Below are 22,155 nucleotides of genomic sequence, written 5' to 3' on the forward strand. Positions count from 1 at the left end.
CCATCACTTATGTCCATAAGAACTTGGTTGAAAATCATCTTCAGCGTACTGAATCATCCTTCTTACAAACTTGTCATAAAATGATAATAATAATAAGACAAGATAAAGATGATAACAGAAATACAATTTCAAAAGGTGTATAATAATATAATGCTGTCCTTTAATAATACAATGCTATCTTTGAAATATCTACAAAATGTAAGTTTTTACTTTATTGGACACGAAACATACAAGAAAACAAAAGAAAAGAAAGGAATTGTCACTATAAAGAAATTCAAATTTGATATTTTGACAAGAAATTTTTGCTTGTCAGCCTGCAAACACTGTTTCTCAAAAATGATTTAAATTAGACAGAGGAAATTTGATATATTGTCTTAATACCAAATTCTGAGATATCTACCGACTTTTAATGAAACCCGGCCACAGAAAGTCTGGCTGTCCAATTGCAAATGAACGTGATAACTACAATACACCACATAAATGAATAAAATGTGGTACACATATTTAACATCTAAAGTCTAAAGTTCGTATAAAATTTTGAACAGAATCCGTCAAAAGTATTGACCATCTGTCTGTACTTTCGCATACACATAAATTTGCCAACTTAACAAAAACAATGCAACAGCTTCGATAAATAAAAGTTAATATGTGATTTTTACTAAAAAAAAAAAATTATAGTACTGTGTCGTATTTGGATAGAATCATTCAAAAAATACATATTTTCAGCTTTCTTTACTATACTACGAAAACACAAAACTCTCGTATACAAATCTATGAAAATAAAAAATTAGATCCAGATCCACAATTTTATGCTGTATAAGAGGTAATACTTTTATTAGATAGTATGCGAGAAAGTTTCTGGAGTTCATTTACGTTGGTTTACTGAATTTAGAAGCATTTTAAATTTAATATATAAGCATTCTTATTTTTCTGAAAAAATTGGGGAATAAGATTCTGCATCGATTTTACTGATTTAATAGAATAATAATTTCTTTATTTTGAAAATGGCAAACGAAAAAAAAAAAAAAATAAATAAAATCAAAAGTTCAAGCAGTAGAGATCTAGAGGATAAGTATGTTCAAACTTTAAATATTCTAGTTATACCATCAATATTTTGATGATATGTTTGAATATACATTTTGTCTTGATGCTTTCAGTATACTAGATAATAAAATTTTTTAGCAGAATACCATTTAGCATGTTTTCAAAAAGTACGAAAAGAAGTTATATTATTTCTCTTATTCAGTATAGTTGAAAATTGATGTTATGAATTGGAAATTTTGATATGGAAAGGGAACAATTTTTGAAAGTTGGCAGAAACTGGATTTCCAATTCCAGAAGATTTGTATTTGCTAATTGCTTATGAAACTCCCGTATATTTCGAGTGAATTTAGAAATTATTCTCTTATGTATTCTTAATGTATTTATTCTCAATGTATAGATATATTTAAATAATAAAAACAACTAAGAAGTGCATATACGTTATAGTTTATGCATCAAAATAACCAAAATATATCTAAATTACAAGTGATATATTGGACCTTATTAACAGAAAATTCTAGAGGGAAAAAATCGAGTTATCAAGGAATTGATTAAAAAACTTTTCAGTTAACCAAATGTCATTTAACTGATTCCTTTGAATAACTTGCAAGAACTGAAAAATATTAGGACAGTTTTTATAATCTGAAAAAGATAGCATCAGATATGTTCTTGTTTTTAATAGTAAAAAATATTAAGTAAACCTTTCTCATTAAAAAATAAACCTTCCAAGACTGATTTCCAAATCACTATTCGACTTACTTTTTTAATTCCAGGATAAATCTTTTCATTGTGTTCGTAATTTATATTTAATTTGTAGCCGGGTAATTTCTGTTGAAATGAGATTACTTTCTGGAATGAAATTTGATAACCAAAAATTCATCTTGTTTTGATGCACTTATTTGTGCATTTATAAATCGAAAAACTACATACTTTGAAGGCAATGATTGAAAACCATATCAACTTGGAGAGGGGGGGGGGAAGGGATGATTAAAAGTAACTCGTTTTCGACTTTTATCGAACTAGGGACCAAGACTTCAGTTTATTTTTTGCTTAATGCTAAACTTTACAATCATATATTCAATTTTCCTGAAATTGGAATTTTAGTAAGAGACAAGTCGATTATAAAAAATATTTTGGATCTAAAAAAACTTTGCTAAACGTTCATTTATTGACGGTGACCGTATTTATGGCTATGACTAATCCTAAACAACACAGAAAACCGTAATAGTTTTTAAATGGAAAACGATCGGAAATATTTTATAGTTTGAATTGTCTTCTGTTATATTCTATAGAAATGAAGATTTCTATGCGATAATTTTTATGATTTTAATCATTAGTGTAAAATTTTCAAAATACGTATAAGTTTAATGAGTTATGGCGCTTTTGGGTGTTAAAAGTAATGCCGACGTCAAACTGGAGGACAAATTTGAAGACGTAGATAATGCTAATTTATGGTAGGCAATTTTATATTAATTTAAAGACAAAAATTAAGATGTTATGTTTGATCAGTTTCTATTGATGTAGTTGTCTTTCATAAAACGTATTGAAATGGGCGTGCGAAACTATCGATGATCATTTGTTTTTAATTCTTTGAAACAATATACTGTGTGTTTCTTTTTTAATCTTAAATAATTTTTAGTTTTCTAATAAAAGTGTTCTCTTGCCCTTCTATATTAATTTTCTCTTGTTCAATCAAATTACGCTCATATAAATTGATTATTGTCATGTTTTGTTTATTATGTGAGTAAGTAATGATTTCATATCTTGTATTCTTGACATATTCAATTCTACTCATATTTAGATATTAAATTTACATGATGTCTATTTGTGTCTTTAAAAATTTCAGAACTTGTGCTATTTAGAGAACTTGTGCTAATTCATTTTAAGATGCTGATGTTTCCCTATTTAAAAATGTTGAAAACTGCACAAATGTAGACTACATAACCAATGTGAGATCACAGTAGTTATTGAATAAATAATTCATTATAAGTAAAAAATATTAGAGCATTAATATATTCTACAGACAGAAAATTTCTTACATTGAAAATGAATTTTGTACTGTCATACAATAATTTCATGTTTTTACTAATATTGAATAAAAGATGAAAAATAAAATTTAATTATATATATTTAATCTCTCATAATTTAAAAAAACTAATCCAATATTAATATTTTAAAACCATAACATTTTAATTATTTATTTCTATCAATATAAATTTATTTGCATATTTAAATTAAATTTAAATAGGGAATATTATTTTACAAGCTCGTAGCCTTAATTTAAACCTAAATTAATATTCTAATGCTTTTTAACATCTTTTCAATATTACTTAATATTTCTATGCCATTCATAAAGTAGCATTTTGTTTCTTTCGGTCATCATACATTCATCTGGTTCTTCAGAATTTAAATTTTTAATAATATCATTCAAAATTTCTTGACAGATATAAATCAGTCATAAGCATTCTCATTAAATATACTATAAAATCATACATTAAATATACTATTAAATATCTTTGTTGTTCAAAGATATATAATTCTTCAGATATAGAATAAGAGGCTCTTCAGATATATTAATTCTAAAATAGTCTGTGTATTCATATATTTATATTTTGAACTTGTCTTTCTGTTTAATTACAAGAATTAAAAATGCAAAGTTCTTCATTTTAATATATTGTTTGCAACTCTAATTAATATTTTAGTATTTCAATGAAAAAATGTAATGTTTTTCCAATTTTTTCAATTAAACCTCAAATTTAAATCTTTTAAATAGAACAATGCTCTAAATATGTTGTTGCAAATTTTATCATTCAATTATTATTTTATGTTATTCACAATGGTGACTTATCTATTAGGGGTGCTGCATTATTTGAAAACCTAATTTATTAGTTTATTTCATAATAATCATTGAGAATTCAACCTCATGAAGGAAAATAAAGTGATCTGATTGGATATTCATTACATTTAATTCTTTGTTAATTGTTTTCTGTAATTGCAATACAGATGCAAAATATTGTAATGGATCAAAATGAAAAATATTGGCCACATATACTTATTAGCTGTTTTCTATACTCAATGCTCATCATAAGGCAACTCATACTTTCAGAAATGTTGCTTTTTTAAGTAAGTAATTTACTTTTTCCATAAGCATAAGGCCAAGTAGTGTTTTGTTGCTTTTTATTTTGCTATGTCCCTTAATCATTCGGTGCTCTGTGTGTGTGCGAGTATCCAGGTCAGCAAAATTATAACTGGGATTGAGCTTGAAATGTGCAGCTCTTAATTCATCCTTCTTGTACGCTTCCCATAAATCAGAAAAAATAATAGATTTATCTTCAGTAGTTTCTTTAATTGCTTGTAGTAGGATAATCACTATTCTATCAGAAATTATTTATTATTCTTTCTGTATTCATTATTCTCTCTGTAAATTCTTTCAACAATCCATTAATCAGGGAGTATTCTACATATTTGGTTTTTGTGTTTTGTGAAAGGCTTTCATCAATTTCTATTGTGTCATTAAGTCTCTAATTTTTTTCTTTCGTCCTGACAAAAGGCTGTGAGTGCAAACTTTTCTTTGATGATTCTTCTAAATCACGGTCTTGTTTTTCAAATCTGATTATTTTTTCCCATTCAATAGTTAATTTTTTGTATTGACAATAAATAAATCTGATTGAAGTAAAAACCTTCAACCATTTTTAAATGGATACTCATTTATTACAATTTTTAATGTTGCAGTGCCATTGTTTGTTGGACTTCAAATAAAGTTTCATATTTGTGCTTGTTGCATTTTTTTTTTTTTTTTTACTGGCAGAATTTCATAACTTTGAAAATACTCAGTCGCATTCTTTTCTGTAGTAGATAGGTCCCAAATTTTTATCATTTTGTTGTGTAAAAGCAGAGAAATAACTATTAGAATTGAACTCTTGTTTACAGAAACACAAATGATTTATCAAAAAACTATATATCAAAACATGTATTTGGTATATAGTTTTTCATTGTTGGTAAAAAATTGTTTGGCACCATTTTTTGGTTTTGGCAAAAATGATTGACAGGATTTTACATATGCAATTTCTTATATTAATAAACTGATAAAAAAAAACTGAGCCAATAAAATCATATATTCATTTTTATTCATAAAAATGCATTAGAATTTTTCTGAATGAATTTGTAAAATTTAAATCAAGCATTCATACATTTGTATGCTTATTTTGAACTATATAATGCTGTTTTTAAATATCGACTGCATGTACGGTTCTTAAAATTAAATCAAGAAGAAAATAGGAAAAGTTCTTTTTTAATGAAATCCTTAATACCAAAGTAAATATTACTTCATGCAAATATAAGTTTGCTCGTAGATTTCAAAATGATTTATAGATGACTATCTTATCAAAGCGTTATTAATAAGCTACTGAAATTACTTTGAAAATATTAATATAAGATCCATATTTTTTCAATTATTCAAAATACCTCTTATTAAATTTTTTAAAAGTTGATGTCCTATATAATTTAAAGAATGGTCAACAAATGCCTTAACAAGTATATCTTATAAAAACTCTATGTAATTAGTAAGCTTATATTATTTGTAAAGCTTCTGAAGTTAGTGAATCTGTTAAAATTTTTGCATTCTTATATATGTTGCAGGGAAAGACTAATATCTAACAAATGTCGACATTCTAGGATGGATGTCAGCATTCATCGAATGAAAGTGTTGACACTTATTGGAGAATGTTGACATTCTCTTGTTTTGCTTTTTCTTAGTAATATATATAAATTATGAAATTTTAAATCATTAATAATTCTTATTTTGTCATTTTTTATTAGGTTAGAAATTTTGCAAGAGGTGCAAGAAAGTAGCTCTAATAAGCTTCCATCTTGTAAAACGTTACTGGTTTTAGGTAAGAAAATTACTGGTAGTTTTTCTGTTTGAGTTTGTAATATATTTTTTAATCCTAACTATATAAGATGTTTTATGTATTAGCATATTACTTACAAGAATTGAATTTTAGTTTAGATTAATTTTAAGAATTTATAATTAAAAAAAATTTAGTTTTAAAAATGGAAATGCAAAAATAAGTGTTTTATATGTTATAAAAAATCTTAATGCTGTATTCATTAAACATTTCACCTCGGTTAAATGAAGTAAAAATTTTTTATTCAAAATGACTGCATTGTTAGTATTAAAACTTTCATTTGTCAAATCAGTAACATTTTGTTTATTTTTGTTATGCTAATTAATGAGCATCATAATAGTATCATTAATTTTCAGAAACAACACTACTTTTTTTCCATTATTTATTATAAAATTTTCATGGATATGGTACTCTGTCAATTATAAATGAAGATTCATTTGATATTTGTAACCAAAATATTATTTGAATATGGCATTCAAGAAAAATAGACTGCAATTACTTACTCTGAGAATGAGATTGATCAAAGGGAAATGCATTGCAGGATGTGAAGTTCAATATGTGATGTTTCTTGGAACTAGTGAAAAACAGTTATCGCGCCGATGCTGAATATCAGTTTTCAGATACACCAGAAAATTATTATTTTTATTTAAATTATTTGAATTATTTTTGTGATGAGGTAATTAAGATGTTTTTAATTGAATAAAAAAAAATGCATTTTTTTAATACTTTTTTCTGTAAAGGTTTTAAATTTTTAAAAAATATTTTTAAATAAATATATTAAGCTTACGTTTTTTGTAAATAATAGAAAATTTGGGAAACGGACTAAATTTAAAATTTTCTCTAAATTAATATTCTTTCTTGCACTATCAAATTTCAAATATAATGTGCCTTTTTCTTGTTTTGATTTGTTTTATATTTGTTTTTCTGGTTTTATTAATGTCCCATACATATCTGAAAATAAATTGCTAATTTAAGATTTTTCATGTTATTTTTACGCATCTGTATGTGTTCTATATAAAATCAATGTACATCTGTTTATAAATTTTTATTTAAAATGCTACATAATATGGCTTATGTCTCACCTTTGAAAAAATTACCATGCTTTAGTGTACAGCTGAAATATTTCTCTTAACATTTTTAAATCATAAATTTGGTATGTCCTCAATGTTACATATTATTTCTTGATATTATGTAACATTACTATCATTTATTTTATTTTTTGTTATCTTTGATTTTTTATATAGTTAGTGCTTTTCTATTAATTTGATAGCAAAAGAAATATTTACCAAATATGGCATTGTTAAAAATGGCAGAAATGCATGCAACGTCAGTTATTCCTTTGTAATTTATATATTTTTGTAAAAAACACATTAACAGAAAGGGGATTTTTGCACCAATATTTATGCATATTGAGACCTGCTATTTTTCTAATAAAAAGACACAATCTCGCAGTTACAAAAAATTATTTATTTTTCTTACTGTTTTCTTCTATAAAATAAAAGGATTTTGTTTTATTTTTAGGAGCAGATGATTCTGGTAAACCCTTGCACTTATTGCTTTTTATTCATTTAATCTTTTTAATTTTTTATTTCATTAAGTTTATTTTTCTTACTATCTAGAAAGCTCTTCTTTCTATGAAGTATATGTTTTATTTTTGTAGGTGATAATGAATCTGGTAAAACATCTCTGATAGCAAAACTTGAAGGTAATGAAGATCCCAGGAAAGGTTCTGGATTAGAATATCATTATATTTATGTACGAGATGAATATCGTGATGGTAAGTTTTTCTTTTTTGATTGACTTTTAGTACCTTTAATTCATCATATTTTATCATAGATAAAAATAACTCTGTAATAAAATCCATTTTAGATATTTTAGGTCTTCAGAAATAGAGCTCCACGATACAAATGAATTTTTTAGTCATAAAATATTCAAAGATATACTTTAGTTCAACTCTTTTCAGTTGTGACTTTATATTAATTTTATTTTTGGTTGCTAGAGAAAAATATAAACCAATATTGAACTGTCTTTTTTTTTTGTTGTTGTTGTTGAAATATGATATTATTGTAAAAACAATAAACCAGTTCCTTTTTTTGACTTTCGAAACATAATTGTATTATATAAAGAAACCAATATGGAAGAGATTGTGCATAAAAAAATAACTGAAATCTATGTAAATGTTCATTTGTTCAAAATCAATAATCCTCAAAAGTTTATTTCACCGATTGCTTTGAAATTTTGACACGACATTGGTTGGTTTTTACTGTTTTTGATAATGGAGTCCAACAAATGGCACTGTTGTAAATGGTGCCATTTGGTCCATTATTATTGCATCTGGTTTATAATAGATTATGGAAGTGTTGCATATGGCTGTCTGTTCAATTTACTTCTTTGAATAATGTCAATTATGTTTACTATTTGGCCTTAAGACTAGGTTTAAAGCATCACAATTGTCCCCTGTACCTAATTTGTATGCAGAAACTTCCATATTTTAATAAATGAATATTATCATTTAGACAGCAAACTATTAAATGAGACTAATAATCACTTATTTAATACTTGTCCATTGTGTATTTCCCTTTTTGCAATGTATATGCATATTATATTTCTTGAAGATTTTCATAATGTAAAAATTCATAATGTACCTCTTGGTAATTCTCTGCAAAAAAAAAGTCAGAATTCCATATCTTAATCCAGCTTCTAATATCTTTTTTACAATGACAGGCTGTTAGCTCAATTTTTTTTAAAAATCAACATTGACAATTTTATCAGGCATATGAATCATTCTTCATGGATGGATCCAAACCTTTGAGCCATATTAGCTGTTCTTTTGTTATCAGAAGTCATATTGTGTTGTAACTTACAAACTCTACTAACTTATTCTGTGTTCTCTTCTGAAATCATATCTGCTTATTTTGAATTCAGATATGTTGATTTATATAATTTAAAAAAAATCTATTTTAAAAAAATCTATCTAAAAAAATCTATTGCATTCATTCCATGGGCCTTTTGGAATCTTTAAATAGGCGTATTTACTGACAATCCACTTATTAAAGTAATTGGCAGTCACTGTGCTTGGAAAATGTATGTTTAACTCACTGTGTGATTTGAAAAATATATTTCCTGATTTCCTTGGTTGAAGACTTGTAAAGCAGTAAACATTACTAAAGAATTGAAAATATTATTAATAGACCATTCAAAATATCACCTATTTTTGTAAGATTAAAAGACTAAGAACCTGTTGCCATGCCTATAAAGAAAAAAGTTGGATCCTTATTCCTTTATTTAAAAAAAAAAAATCTTTAAAAAAAACTGCTAACATTGAAGTAAAGCTATCATATTTGTTCGGCAAACTGAACAAGTTTTGCCTTTGCTAACAAAGTCCAATGTTTTGGAAAAACGATATTAATGAGAAAACTGAAAAATTTAGAGTTGTTACATTATTAATAAGTAAAAAAAAAAAAAAAAAAAAATTCCTATTTCATAGTTAATTAAATTTGTAAATTTTTATATTCTAGATTTGATTATTTTTTCTTTAAAAAAATTGTTACACTAATAAAGTGGTTTTGTAATTTTTACTTAATATAGCTAACTGTAATATAATAAAGTAATTTTAGATATGCAATGAAAGTTCGTAAGTACATATGCTTCTGTCTTCTGAATTTCCTTGGTGACGGTGTTTTTTCTTTTCTTTTTCTCAAGAATGCTTATAAAGTGCATGTTTTAAAGAAAATTTGTGTTCTCACCCTGTAAAATACTTTATTTTTATTTTTTAGATCATACTCGGTTAGGTGTGTATGTTTTAGACGGGGACCAGTGGCACAGGAATCTTCTAAAGTTTGTTTTAAATGAAGAGACCTTTGCCAATACAACTGTTCTTCTGACAGCATCCATGAGTGAACCATGGGACATCATGGAATCTCTGAGAAATTGGGCAAATATTCTAGAGGAACATGTTCAGAGGCTACGACTTCCAGAATCTGTTATTGAAGAACATCGAAGAAGAGGTACTTTAGTTGCAATTTAGAAATTATGTATTTTTTTATAATTAATTGAAATATTTATTGTAGATCTTTATTATATCTGGAAAAAAAATATGCAGATTTCTCTTATCCCCTCCCCTCTCCCTCCCCCCAATTTTTAAACTAAAGGAAAATATTTGAAAACAGCATTTTTTTGCAATTTAATGAAAAGCTATTTTGACATTTTAGGTATTAAAACTCAAATTGTATTTGTTATTCTAAATTTCTATATTATTGTATGTGTTTAATTTCAATACAAATATTTATTTTAGATGCTATTTGCTGCAAGTTTTTTTTTTTTTTCGATTTAGTCATATTAATATTATATTACCAGTTAATTTATAGATTTAAGAATAATATACAATTTTAATTTATTTAGAAATTTTTTAATCTTAATTTTAAAAAATTAACTGAATTTGGAAATTCACTTAGTATAATATTCTCACAATTCCTGAAAATTATTTAAATTTTATTTTACTTTACTTGAGTGCTGGACAAGTACTTTATTTCTGTTATCGGATTTTAAAAAAATACCCAAATTGCACATCTGTTATTTTTTGAGAAAGAAAGGAAAGCAGTTTGTGATCGGTTTTGCCTTGATAATGTTACTTTACTTTGTAGCTCTGAAAATTTAAAACATGTTTAAGATTCCAGATTATATCAAGTATTTAAAAATTTATTCTTGATCATTACTTTCTTGAAATATATTTTCCTTGTGTTTAAGTAGAATGTTAGTTTCAAATTATACTTTTATCATTAGATCATTATTTATTTAAAATCAGAGCTCATTCATTTATAATGCTATAATGTTTAAAATATTTTTTAAAAATTAAAATTAGGGCCAAATTTACCTAGTTTATCTTACTTTTGCTCATATCATCAAATTTTCTATGTTTTAAAAATGAACCTCATGATAAAGAAATTATTGATAATTTATTATTTATAATTTTAAAGGTTTTCAACCCAATTTGTTGTTGCAACTTCAACTCTTCTCAAATTTTTCTTGATTATATCTGCTTGTGCAATTTTAAATGACATTAAATTTATGTAGCTTCTTTAGATGATTTGCGTTTTGAATAAGCGTATTCATATGGTGAAAGAGATTTTTGAAATTTGTTTTTAAGCTTAGGCAATAAAAAGAAGGAAGGAAGAAAGAAAAGAAAAGTATTTTTTTAAAATCAGTTTATAAAATGTTTTTGATACTTTAACTAGAATAAATAAAGAAAACTGTGATTCTTTTTTCTTTTTAGTAATTATCATGATGAAAATAATTAACTTTAATACTGGAAATTGATGTCAGGTTTCTGCACTTGTTTTTAGTTTATTAGATGTTCTTCCACTTTTCTTCCAAATCCATTTGATTTGCACTCTTGGATAATGTTTGATTTTGTGTGTCACCAAGTTCGTCTCACATTCATTTTAAACACAGTTACTTTATTTATATTTCATGAATTTCCATTGTCATTTTTACTTTTTAAATCTTTTTCTTTATATATTTTTTTAATAATAAAGACCAGTTTATATAAATATTTATGATTGAAATTTTCAACGTTACAGTGCTAAAAAAATTTGAAGATTATGTGGAGCCAGGGTCTGAACCTGATGGAGTTACAACACCAGTACGTCCTGTGAGCATTACAGAATCTCTAACATCAGACAGAGAAATTCAAATAAACTTGGGTTTAGAAATCATTGTTGTCATTACAAAGACAGATGCCATGTCAACATTGGAAAAAAATCTTGACTTTAAGGAGGAACATTTTGATTTCATTCAAATGTCAATAAGAAATTTTTGCTTACAGTGTATCCTTTTATTTAATTCTTTTTTTACACCCTTCTTATTTTTCTGTAGCTCATTTTCAGCTTACAAAATATGGATATGAAAATGTTTTTATCTGCTATGGCTTTTATTCTCTAAGCAAATTAATTGACATTAAAAAAATTGATAATATGACCCTATATTTCCACATACTAGTTTCATGCCACAAAGTGTTATTTCTCAAACTTCTCTTGTAATCAGTATACATTCTCTTATGGTATAGCCTATCTAGTTTAATGTACTTATAAGCCATTGGTAGTTTTGTTAATTTTACTGTAGAAGTGGCTATGTTTTTCTTTTCCTACAAAATTGGCTCTCAGAAATTGGAAAATTTATCTTTGTCATCTGTTTTTTTTTTTTTTTTTTTTTTTTTTTTACACTTTGTTTTTGCCTACAATTAAATTTTACAAGAAGTATATATTGTTATTTTATAGATTTGGTAAACAAACAATAAAAGCTGACATATATAAATACATTTTGTAGAGCTTGATAACATGAACATGGAAAAAAAATGATATAAATATCAGAAATAAAAACTTTTGAAGTGGTTTTGGTGGGACTTGGAGATATATCAGAACAACTTTAGAAAATCGAAATTAAAAAGAATGGGTCTGGTAAGATTACAGAATTAAGGAATAACAGATAACAAAATCATCATTATCCTAGAAGGCGTATTTAGAATTCTTTGAAATTTTAATGAAGAATAATTTTTTTGTAACAATCAATCAGCAGCTTAAGTGTTGCTGAAAAATTCATTGCAAAGGTTAACCAGAAAAGAGCACTAGAAATAATTATTATTTTTTTTTTTGTCTGTCATGAAACATAACAGAATAATGACAGCATTTAAATCTTCTAGATGTTTTGAAAAAAATAAATAAAAAAAGGATTGTCTTTAAATTACAGTTTTATTATTTTTTCTTCAGTATTTTACAAATTATTCATTGTACAAAGGCTTTTAAAAGTTCTTTGTATAAACTTTTATTTATATTTTAGAAGGAATTTTCAGACCTCAGCATTTTTATTCCATTAGAAAATTAATAGCCCATGCAACTCCAAAGTTAAAGTTGCTGTGAAAACAGAGTTTGAGCAGTTGGGAAATTATTTTAGAGACATGGAATTATTGCACACGCACGCATATATTGTATTCATATATTGCTGTATTTATATATTTTTGCTTTCCTACTTATATTGTGTAACTTTCTCAAGTATAAAAAGAATTTTTATTTATATAATTTTCAGTAAACTGTTGAAAATCCTGTTTCAAGAAATAATTTTGTTTAATTTGATGATTTTTATTAGGAAAGAAGATTCTTAACATGCTTTTTGATATTTATTAAGAAGCTCCTTAACATGATTCAGATGGTGCAGCTCTTTTTTATGTTTCAGTAAAAGAGGACAAAAACTGTGATCTACTGTTAAAATATTTAGTTCACCGAATATATGCCTTTCCTTTCAGAACACCTGCTTTAGTTGTTGAAAAGGATGCAGTATTTATGTGAGTGTTTTAATTTAAAAAGAAGGTGTTTGGGGAATTTTGGCATAATGAATATTACTATATGTTAGTTTGTAGACAGAGTAACTTAATAAATTATTTTCTTATTTGGAAATAAGCAATAGTTATTTTAAAATATATAAGTCGTGGGATACAATTTTTTTTTCTTTTTACTACAGCAGCTTAGTTATATAAAGACTAAATACAATATTGTAAGGTCATTTCAGGAATAATTACCAAATAAAATTTTGTGATAAAAATGTTTTTAATATTTTGAGGTATGTTGATTTAATTATAAATGTTTGTTTTCAATTGTATTATTATTATTATTACTTCACTAATTTTTTCTATAACTTCTAAAATTTGCTTTAGTCCTGCTGGATGGGACAATCTAAAGAAGATCAGCATATTGGTTGATAATTTGTCTACTATGAAGCCAGATGATTCATATAATGATGTTATTGTAAAGCCTGTCAACAGAAAGGTAATTTTTACTTTACTATCTTTATGAAAACTAGCTGCTGTATCTACAGCTTTTAGGGCTGTTTGTTTTATATCATATGTAAGAAAAAGGAAAATACGTTTACTTCTATGCTATACAATTTTTTTATTCAACTTCTTAAAAGGTTTTAGAATATTCTACTTTAATTGAAAATAATTACTATTTTAAGACTTTAAAATGTCTTTTTTAAACTCACCATTTGATCGAAATATGTAAAGATAGCTTGAAACTCCAGCTCTGGAACTTGTTACAGGGTTGCCACACCACCGGGAAAACACAGGGAATTTAAAAATCGGCTAAAAAAATTGCGAAATTACAGGGAATCTTAAATTTCTTTGTTATTTTTTCTCAATCTAAGATATGCCGATCTCTAAAAATTGGAAGAATAAAAGATCATAATCATAACTTCCAAAATGAAACAATACCATTCGTGATTGTGTAATGCAGAAACTCGCACCTTTACTACTCTCTCCCCCTTTTTTCTCTATAGATCAGTCCAGTTTTGATTTGTGAGACAGTTCTTTTTACCTAAGATTCCCGAATTGCAGCTAATGAGCAGGCACATTACTTTTTAACTAAGTATTCAATTGAATGCTACTATAAAAAGCCCCAATGAAGTAATTTGAAATGTTTATGCAGTGGTTTGTTTACATTTAACCATTTCCATTCGACAATAGGTAATGGAACTGATTTCTGTGCCACATACAGTGACGTATTATGTATATTGAAAGTAAAAAATATTCATTAAAAAAATTACTCCACTTTTTTTTACTAAGAAAATATGGCACGTATAGTAGAACCTTGAGACAAACTACAAACTTCCTATTAACCTTGGCCTTCATTAGAAAACAGAAGAGCATATACTATTTTAACTCTTATACATTGGACACACTAGATTCACCCATACCCACTTGTTGCTAAGTGATTAACCACCACTGTATTTGTAATATTGTCAAATGTCTGTCCAATATATATTGTCAGATTGCCAAATATTTCAATGCCCAGCATTTGCAATTTTTTCAAAAGTCTAGCACTCCATTATTTTTCTTGCATGATAAGATACCTCATGTCCAACTCTTTGCATTTTTAAAGTCCATAAAGTTATATCTATTTATTTAAATCTCAATTGCATTTAGAGTTTCTTCTTGCATTCCCTTCTATGACTGTTTTAAAATGATATAAGTTTATCTATTGTTTGGTGCAGCATGGTTAACGTCATGGCTCTTGCGCCAGGAAAGCCCAAAGAAATCAAATTCCAGGCTGAGAAATATTTTGTTTACTTTATAGCCATTACAGCGAGAAGCTGAAATTGCTGCAGAAGATGATGAAGCATTCCTTTGTAAGCTACAAAGTTTATTAAATCAGCAAGTTCCTGCTAATGTTGGAAGGCCAGTGGGTAGTGTAAGTATTTGAATTGTACATTCATATTTTATATATTTATAGTATAGACTTGTTTCTCTCTTTTTTTAACTATGAATTTAATATCATTTTCAAACATTTTTTAATTATTTTTTTAAATTAAAAACTGTGTAATAATACATTTTATAAGCATGCTAGTTTTTTTTTTTTTTTTTTTCCTTTCCTCAAATTTCAATAGCAAATATATTTGTAATGTTTTTTTTAAATTTAATACATCAAGATTTGTATCTATTATTTGAAGTTTGTTATTGATAATGCTAAAATCTAATTTATTGTAAATGAATATTAGGCTTTGAAATTAAAAATGTATGTTTAAGATTCTATATCTTGGTATCGTGGAAAGCACTTAGGTATAAGTTGTTTTCTCATTTATAGCTAAAAAAGGTTTTTTAAAGCCAATTTATTTGAATGTTCAAACGTCTAGAAATTATTATGAGAGCCCCCCCCCCCCCAAAAAAAAAGTCTCAAAACTACCAGAAAAATTTCTGAACCTTGAAAATTCTTATTTGAACCTTATTTATTCATGCATAAAATTCTGCTTAAGTTTCTTGATGTAAAAGATTTAGAAATATCTATATCTATGTTTAACGTTGCTACAAAACAATTTATAAAAATATGTTGAATTGTGCATTTTAGCAAGAAACACCAATCCGAACAGCACCTGGTGTTCAAAAGAGTGCAGATAGGAGACTTTCAGGATCCCCTGGAGTGAATGCCTCACCTAAAAAGGTATTTTTATTTTGTAAAATGTTGCATTTCTTGCTGATTACATAGAAATTATAATTTTGTGGTTTAGAATAAATATGTTATATATATATATATATATATAATTTCTGCTTCTGTCTAGTGTTTTAATGACATGCGTAACTTCATTTGTTTCATTTTGTATTTCAGTTAAATAATCTGTTGTATCCAGTATTACAAGACAGTTTGAAAAATTGAATCGATTATTTTTCAGAGAATTGTCTAATTTCTACTTCATATAGTTTGGATGCTATCAGTTTCTGCTCTATTTATAACTGGTTGCAATATGGTTCTAAGAAATCATATTTGGAGGATTAATCCTTTAATTTTAAAATCACATAAAAATCTTAAATTTTATCTAATGAGGATTATTTGACAAATAAAGCACATTATACAGATATGACGAAGATGTTTTGCAGATAATCGTTTACTAACTCTGCTATCTACTTTCTGCCAATATGTTTGCAATTGAAGCTTTCTCTTTTTTTATGATATTCCTTCTGTTTTTATTATAATTCCATTTTCATGTACTTTTTCATTGTTTTGCTTTCTTCCTTATTTATTTTTATCAAATTAATTACAGATGATAGCTTTATTATTATTATTTCTTTTGTCACAGTATTCCTTTTTCTCAACTAACGCACCACCTACAGTGATATTAGGTATTGAAGAACAATTTTTTTTTTTTACTATTCTGAGCATTACTATTAATGGGCACTCATATCCAAGTACACTTTCTTACTGCTATTTATTTGAATGCTTTCACAAGAAAAGATTTCAAAATTCAGTTCAGCTGTATTGGTCAGCAGATTATCAATCAGCCTGGAATCAATCCTACATGGGTTGTTTATTATTATTATTATTAAATTTTGAAATAATTTCAAATTAAAATAATTATTAAGAAATACTTTTATTAAAATATTAAAAATTCTTTTTCACAAAATAATTGTTCATACATATGATGAAAATTTAATTTTGAAATAGTTAAAAATAACTTTAATGTGCTAAAATAATAACTATTACTATTATTTATAAAAATCATTAAAATTATTATTAAAATAGTTTGTAAAATTTCTCTTATATTTATGAAACAGGCTGCTACAAGATACAAAACAGAGAACATAAATCTGTAAATATATAAATCTGTTTAGTGCATTTGCAGGTGGTCTATAGTTTTTTTCTGCCCTCAAAAGACTTACCAAAAAAATATGGTTCTTATGAACAGGCTTAATTGACATTTATTAATTGAACAGGATTTAAAAATATTTTTTGTTTCCTATGTTTTTATGATAATTATAAAAGTATGTCTGCCTATATGGAAATGCTTGAAACATTGTAATTTTCTGGTTAAAACCTGAATGCATTTCTAAAATATAGAAATTCAATTTCAAAAAATTAATTTTCCTTTTAAAAAATATGTAAAAATTTCCCTGAAATAATTTTTTTACATCTTGAGATTGTATATTTCACCCCTTACACTAACAAGCTACCATTTTTTAGTCAATATAACACATTCCATTCTTCCCAGAGCCTAGCAAAATCTCTCAAAGTGAAATTCCAACATTGTTTTCTCCCTTCCTCTGAGGCAGCAATAAACATTGGTGGTTAGAAGAGTTGCTTCTTAAACTGACAATGAGAAGCTTTTTACCAAAAGAGTTATGCCTGTTGACTTAGGCTTTTAGCTTGACAATAGTTTCTAATAGCCTTTTATCAGAGTTTATTTTTATTTATAAGAGAGTTGTGGTAAAAAAATCTCATGTAAGTTAGCACAGTGCTTAAAAATAAAGAGTGAAAAGCAGAACTGATAAAACAATTGATGCTGACTTTTCAACTGATAAAAGAATTCTTCTTGTGGAGTTCTGTATGGCTGAATTAAATAATTTTTTAAACATGTGAAAAATGATTCTAGTATAACTTTTGCTTGATATCAACAGAGAAAAAAAAGTTGGTTAAATCATCTAAAAACACCTGTCATAGTAATATCCCAAAACACAAAGAAAAAAGCCAACAAAAAATCGCTAAAAGATTATATTGAAAGAATATAATCTTTATTTTTTGATAATTTACTGTATTTAAAAATCTTTTTTTTAACCATTTTTTAAAACAGATATATTTAAAAAATTGAAAATTTATTTTTTAAAAATAATTTTATTAAACAAATTTTTATAGAACTTAATTTTATCCTAAAGTTATTTTAATTATATTATAAAAGAAATTTATATTAAAATGTCTATAGTAGCATAAGCAGTTTCATGGCTTTTTCTTTTTATGACTTATCAGAAGAAAATTTACTGTGTGTGTGTGTGTGTTTCAGCTATATCCATTATTCTTAAAAGATATATGGTGCATTATAACATATATTTTTATATTCTTATATTTTTGTTTTGTATAAAACTAAAAAAAAACTTTGGCTGTATGATCATTTCCTTTTCAGATTGAAGGTAAACATGGAACTGTTGGAGGTGAAGGAGTTCTTCAAAACTTTTTCAATAGTTTATTGAATAGGAGAACTGGTTCTCCTATAGGAGGTCCATCTGTTAGAGGTCTTGGTAGGTGTTTTATAATTTTGAGATCATAACGAATATCAATTTACTTTTTAAATAGTTTATTTTCATTTTCAGTTGATCTATATTTATATGATCTATATTCAGACTAATAGACACAATTTATTCATGCATCATATCAAAGTTTTTTTATGTTTATGGATTTTAGTGAATTTTAGCATGTTAGAAAAAAAAAGATAAAACCAATATATTACATAAATGAAAATAGTTTATTAAACATTGATTAAAGAAACTTTTTATGTAAAGATGAAATCTTTTTCAGAAAAAAGGTGCACTCAGTGATCAAAGTACAATTCAGTGGGCATAGTAATTTACCTACATATAACCCTTCCGCTGGATAAATTTAATTTTTGATATGTATCATTTTAACGATTGAAGGCATGCATCTAGAATAGTAAATCCTCTTTATTTCCAATATATCATTGGGAATTAGTAATATTAAATTGTATTATTTTCCATACTTTCAATATCTTCTCTTGTCTGTTGTTTGTAGGAAATGTACAAAAACCTATTTTGACAGCAAGAAATTTTGAAGTTATATATGGGGGAAAATAAAAGACTGATGTAGCTAATAAACAAGGAAGTTCCTATGTTCCTGTTTTCTTTAAATAAATGATTATCTATTTACAATCCATGTTGGCAAAACACACTCAGATTGATACTTCAAGAAGCAATTGTGCAACATGATGATGAATTTTGTGTATACAATATCCTACTGCTTCCAAATGAAGGTTTTGGGGATGGATAATGGATGTCCTTGTCGTTACTTTCCTCAAACCTTCCATGAGCATAAAATAATATTGCATCCTCATTTTGTTAGCTCCATTTTAAGTGCATGCCAAGAATTCTATAAGACATAACAATAGCCTAGCATTTGTAAACAGAATATTTTATGATGTGAAATTGTATGAAATTGGTCTAGAAACTCTTGAAATACTGTTTTTGCCTTATGTTATGCCTATTAGGCTTTTTTTCCCCTTCCTCCTTAGAAAATGTACATGGTACTAATTAACATTTGTATTGACTGGTTATTTCAAAATTTTGATTTTTTTCCCCCTAATATGTGCAATACTTGTTTAAATTGATTTGCATTTTAATTTAAAAAAATCTTGTTCCAGATAAAACTACAGCAAGATTGGATGCAGCTGTTGAATTGGACCGCATGGCTGGAACCAAGAAACCTACAGGTTTCAATTCATCCACAGAGCCTCAGTTCGGTGAAGAATCGGAGGACAAAAATGTGCAGTCATAGCAAGCCTTCTCCATTTAGGATTCTTTTTCAAGCAGAAAACTCCACTGTGCCAGGAACTGTCTTACTTAAATAAAAACATGGAGGATATTTCTGCAGTATTGATATTTCTGAGACAATTTTGTGGATGATGTGTTTCTGAATGAAATGGTTATTTAAAAAAAATAAAGACTCATTCTAAACTAATGATAGGCTTCTGTTTCAAGCTCACTTAATCACTAGGCTTGAACATGATGGGCTATTGCATTGTTAAATTTCAGCACAAGTTATGTGCTCCTTGTAAAAATTTAAATTATGACTACTTGAGAATGCTTGCTGCTTTTTTAATATTAAAGAAATTTTGTATTTATAATTTGTTTAAAGAATACCAAAGTATTTTCACATACTATGGCTTTTCTGAATTTGTGTTAAAGAAATAATAAATCAAAAATAAAATTTGTTTTAAAACCACTATTTCTTTATTTTTATAAAGAGATTTTTATATCAGTATATTTAAAAGTTGTCAATTTTTCCAGATATTTTAAAATTAAATGATAAAATTATTAAATATATAAAATGTGTGTATATATGCTAATTTTTATGATAAGTATTTTGTAATGAATGGCTAGTTTATCAAAAGGAGAGCATAAAATATGTGTATTATAAAATTAGTGGAAATATTCCATGCATATTCATTATTTCTAAAATGTCATTTGGCAGAATTCAAATTTTCGGGAGCCGATAAGTAATCCGTCAACAGCAGAATATTGTAAACTCCTCCAGAATTCCAATATATTTTTCATTTGGAAGAAGACTGTCACTATACAAAAGACTGAAGTTTTATGAAAGAGTTAAAGTTTGCATGTTTCCTATAAGATAAAAGGATTCCATGGTAAGATTGCTCTCTTCTGTGCAAAATGTGAAGCTGGAATGGTAACATTATTTCTTGAAGAAATGCTCATTATTTCTCTTCCAAATTATTATGTGTTTCTATTACTCTTCCTAACAGAATATTAAAATTTCGTTTCATGACATTCTTTTACCAAGCGAGTGCTGTAAATTGTTGGCAATATATGGAATTCATGTCTAAGTAAAATATCAAATATTTTGCTTCATTTTATTGTTTCACACACATTCTTTAAAGATACTGATGTTTGAAAAGTTTGCTGGAAGACCAGATGTTTGCAATGTAATTAATATTATATTCAGTTTGTATTTTGATAGTAAATGTACATGTGAGGAATACTAAAACACAATTTTTTTCTTGCATTGATTTTGCAAAAAAATATAAAACACACTTAGAATTTGAAAATCAGAATGCATAAATAGTAAGTATCCTGTTACCACAAAGTAAGAATTTGTTTCTTTTTTTCTTTTTTTTTTTCCAAATTTTTTTTTTACCACATTTTTCTGATAATGGATCATTATTATACCATCTAAAATCATAGAACAGTATTTATTATTATTATTATTTTAAATAATTTCATTCCCTACTCTGTGAATTCAGGCAGAAGGAAAGTACTCATAATCATTATCCAACAAAGTTGAATTTTTGAAAAAATAATATAGATATCAATCTAAAATTTTTACAAGATATTTCCTTCTGTACAACAAATCTTTAAATGGAATTACAAAAATTTCACACAAATTGAGAACAAAAGTATTTTCTCCAAATTTAAGCTTTTAAAACTCCAAATGTAATTCCAAATTTAAGCTTTTAAAACTCCAAATGTAATTCCAAATTTAAGCTTTAAAAAAATTTATTTCTGATACTATTATCTTAAGAAACTCGCTGTGCATCCTTTTTTTAATAACTATAGCTTTTCAATTTCAGATTAATGTCTTTATTTAAATGCAAAAAACCATTGCCATGACTACCCCTTCGTAATCTAGATACATATTGAAGTGTAAATTTGGAGGCTTGTTTTTTTTTTTTTTTTTAGAACCTTCTAAATACCTTGAACCAATAAATCGACTGCTATGTACTTTGTTTTCCACAGTTTGTCACTTTTCATTGCATCATTTTACTTTATTGATGGTTTTGTTTGAGAATTTCACCAACTTATAAAGGTTGTTGATATGGGAGAGTTGTCAGCAGGTACAATCCATAGCAGGTTGGAAGGAAGGGAGAAATATATTACATCCCTTCTGTAATAGTTGTAATATATTACAGAATTAGAAATATATTACAATTTAGTGTATGTATGTAACATATTATAAACATAAAGTGTGGTCATTTACCACACATACTAGGTTAAACTTCATATATTACTTTGATAAAATGTTTAATATTGTATCTAATCATGTCCATACCAAGGAGGAATCCCTCTGTTTGTCAAGACTCGGTGTCAAAAAAGAAAGAAGAAAAGATAAATACAAAAAAGTATATCTAAATATAAATAAGTGTATCTGTTTTC

General features: G+C 26.3%; 1 protein-coding gene across 1 annotated transcript; it reads left to right on the plus strand.

Moving 5' to 3' along the window:
- Nucleotides 1-2,215: 2,215 nt before the first annotated feature.
- Nucleotides 2,216-20,210, plus strand: LOC129976559 (cytoplasmic dynein 1 light intermediate chain 2-like). Its single transcript, XM_056090189.1, has 11 exons — nt 2,216-2,495; nt 5,860-5,933; nt 7,609-7,725; nt 9,725-9,955; nt 11,528-11,773; nt 13,149-13,284; nt 13,654-13,765; nt 15,071-15,184; nt 15,839-15,931; nt 18,381-18,495; nt 19,629-20,210. Exons 1-11 carry the CDS (start codon nt 2,416-2,418, stop codon nt 19,760-19,762), a joined length of 1,452 nt encoding a protein of 483 aa, XP_055946164.1. The 5' UTR covers nt 2,216-2,415; the 3' UTR covers nt 19,763-20,210.
- The last annotated feature ends 1,945 nt before the right edge of the window (nt 20,211-22,155 follow it).

This window comes from Argiope bruennichi, chromosome 7, assembly GCF_947563725.1.
Source record: "Argiope bruennichi chromosome 7, qqArgBrue1.1, whole genome shotgun sequence".
Classification (NCBI taxonomy): domain Eukaryota; kingdom Metazoa; phylum Arthropoda; class Arachnida; order Araneae; family Araneidae; genus Argiope; species Argiope bruennichi.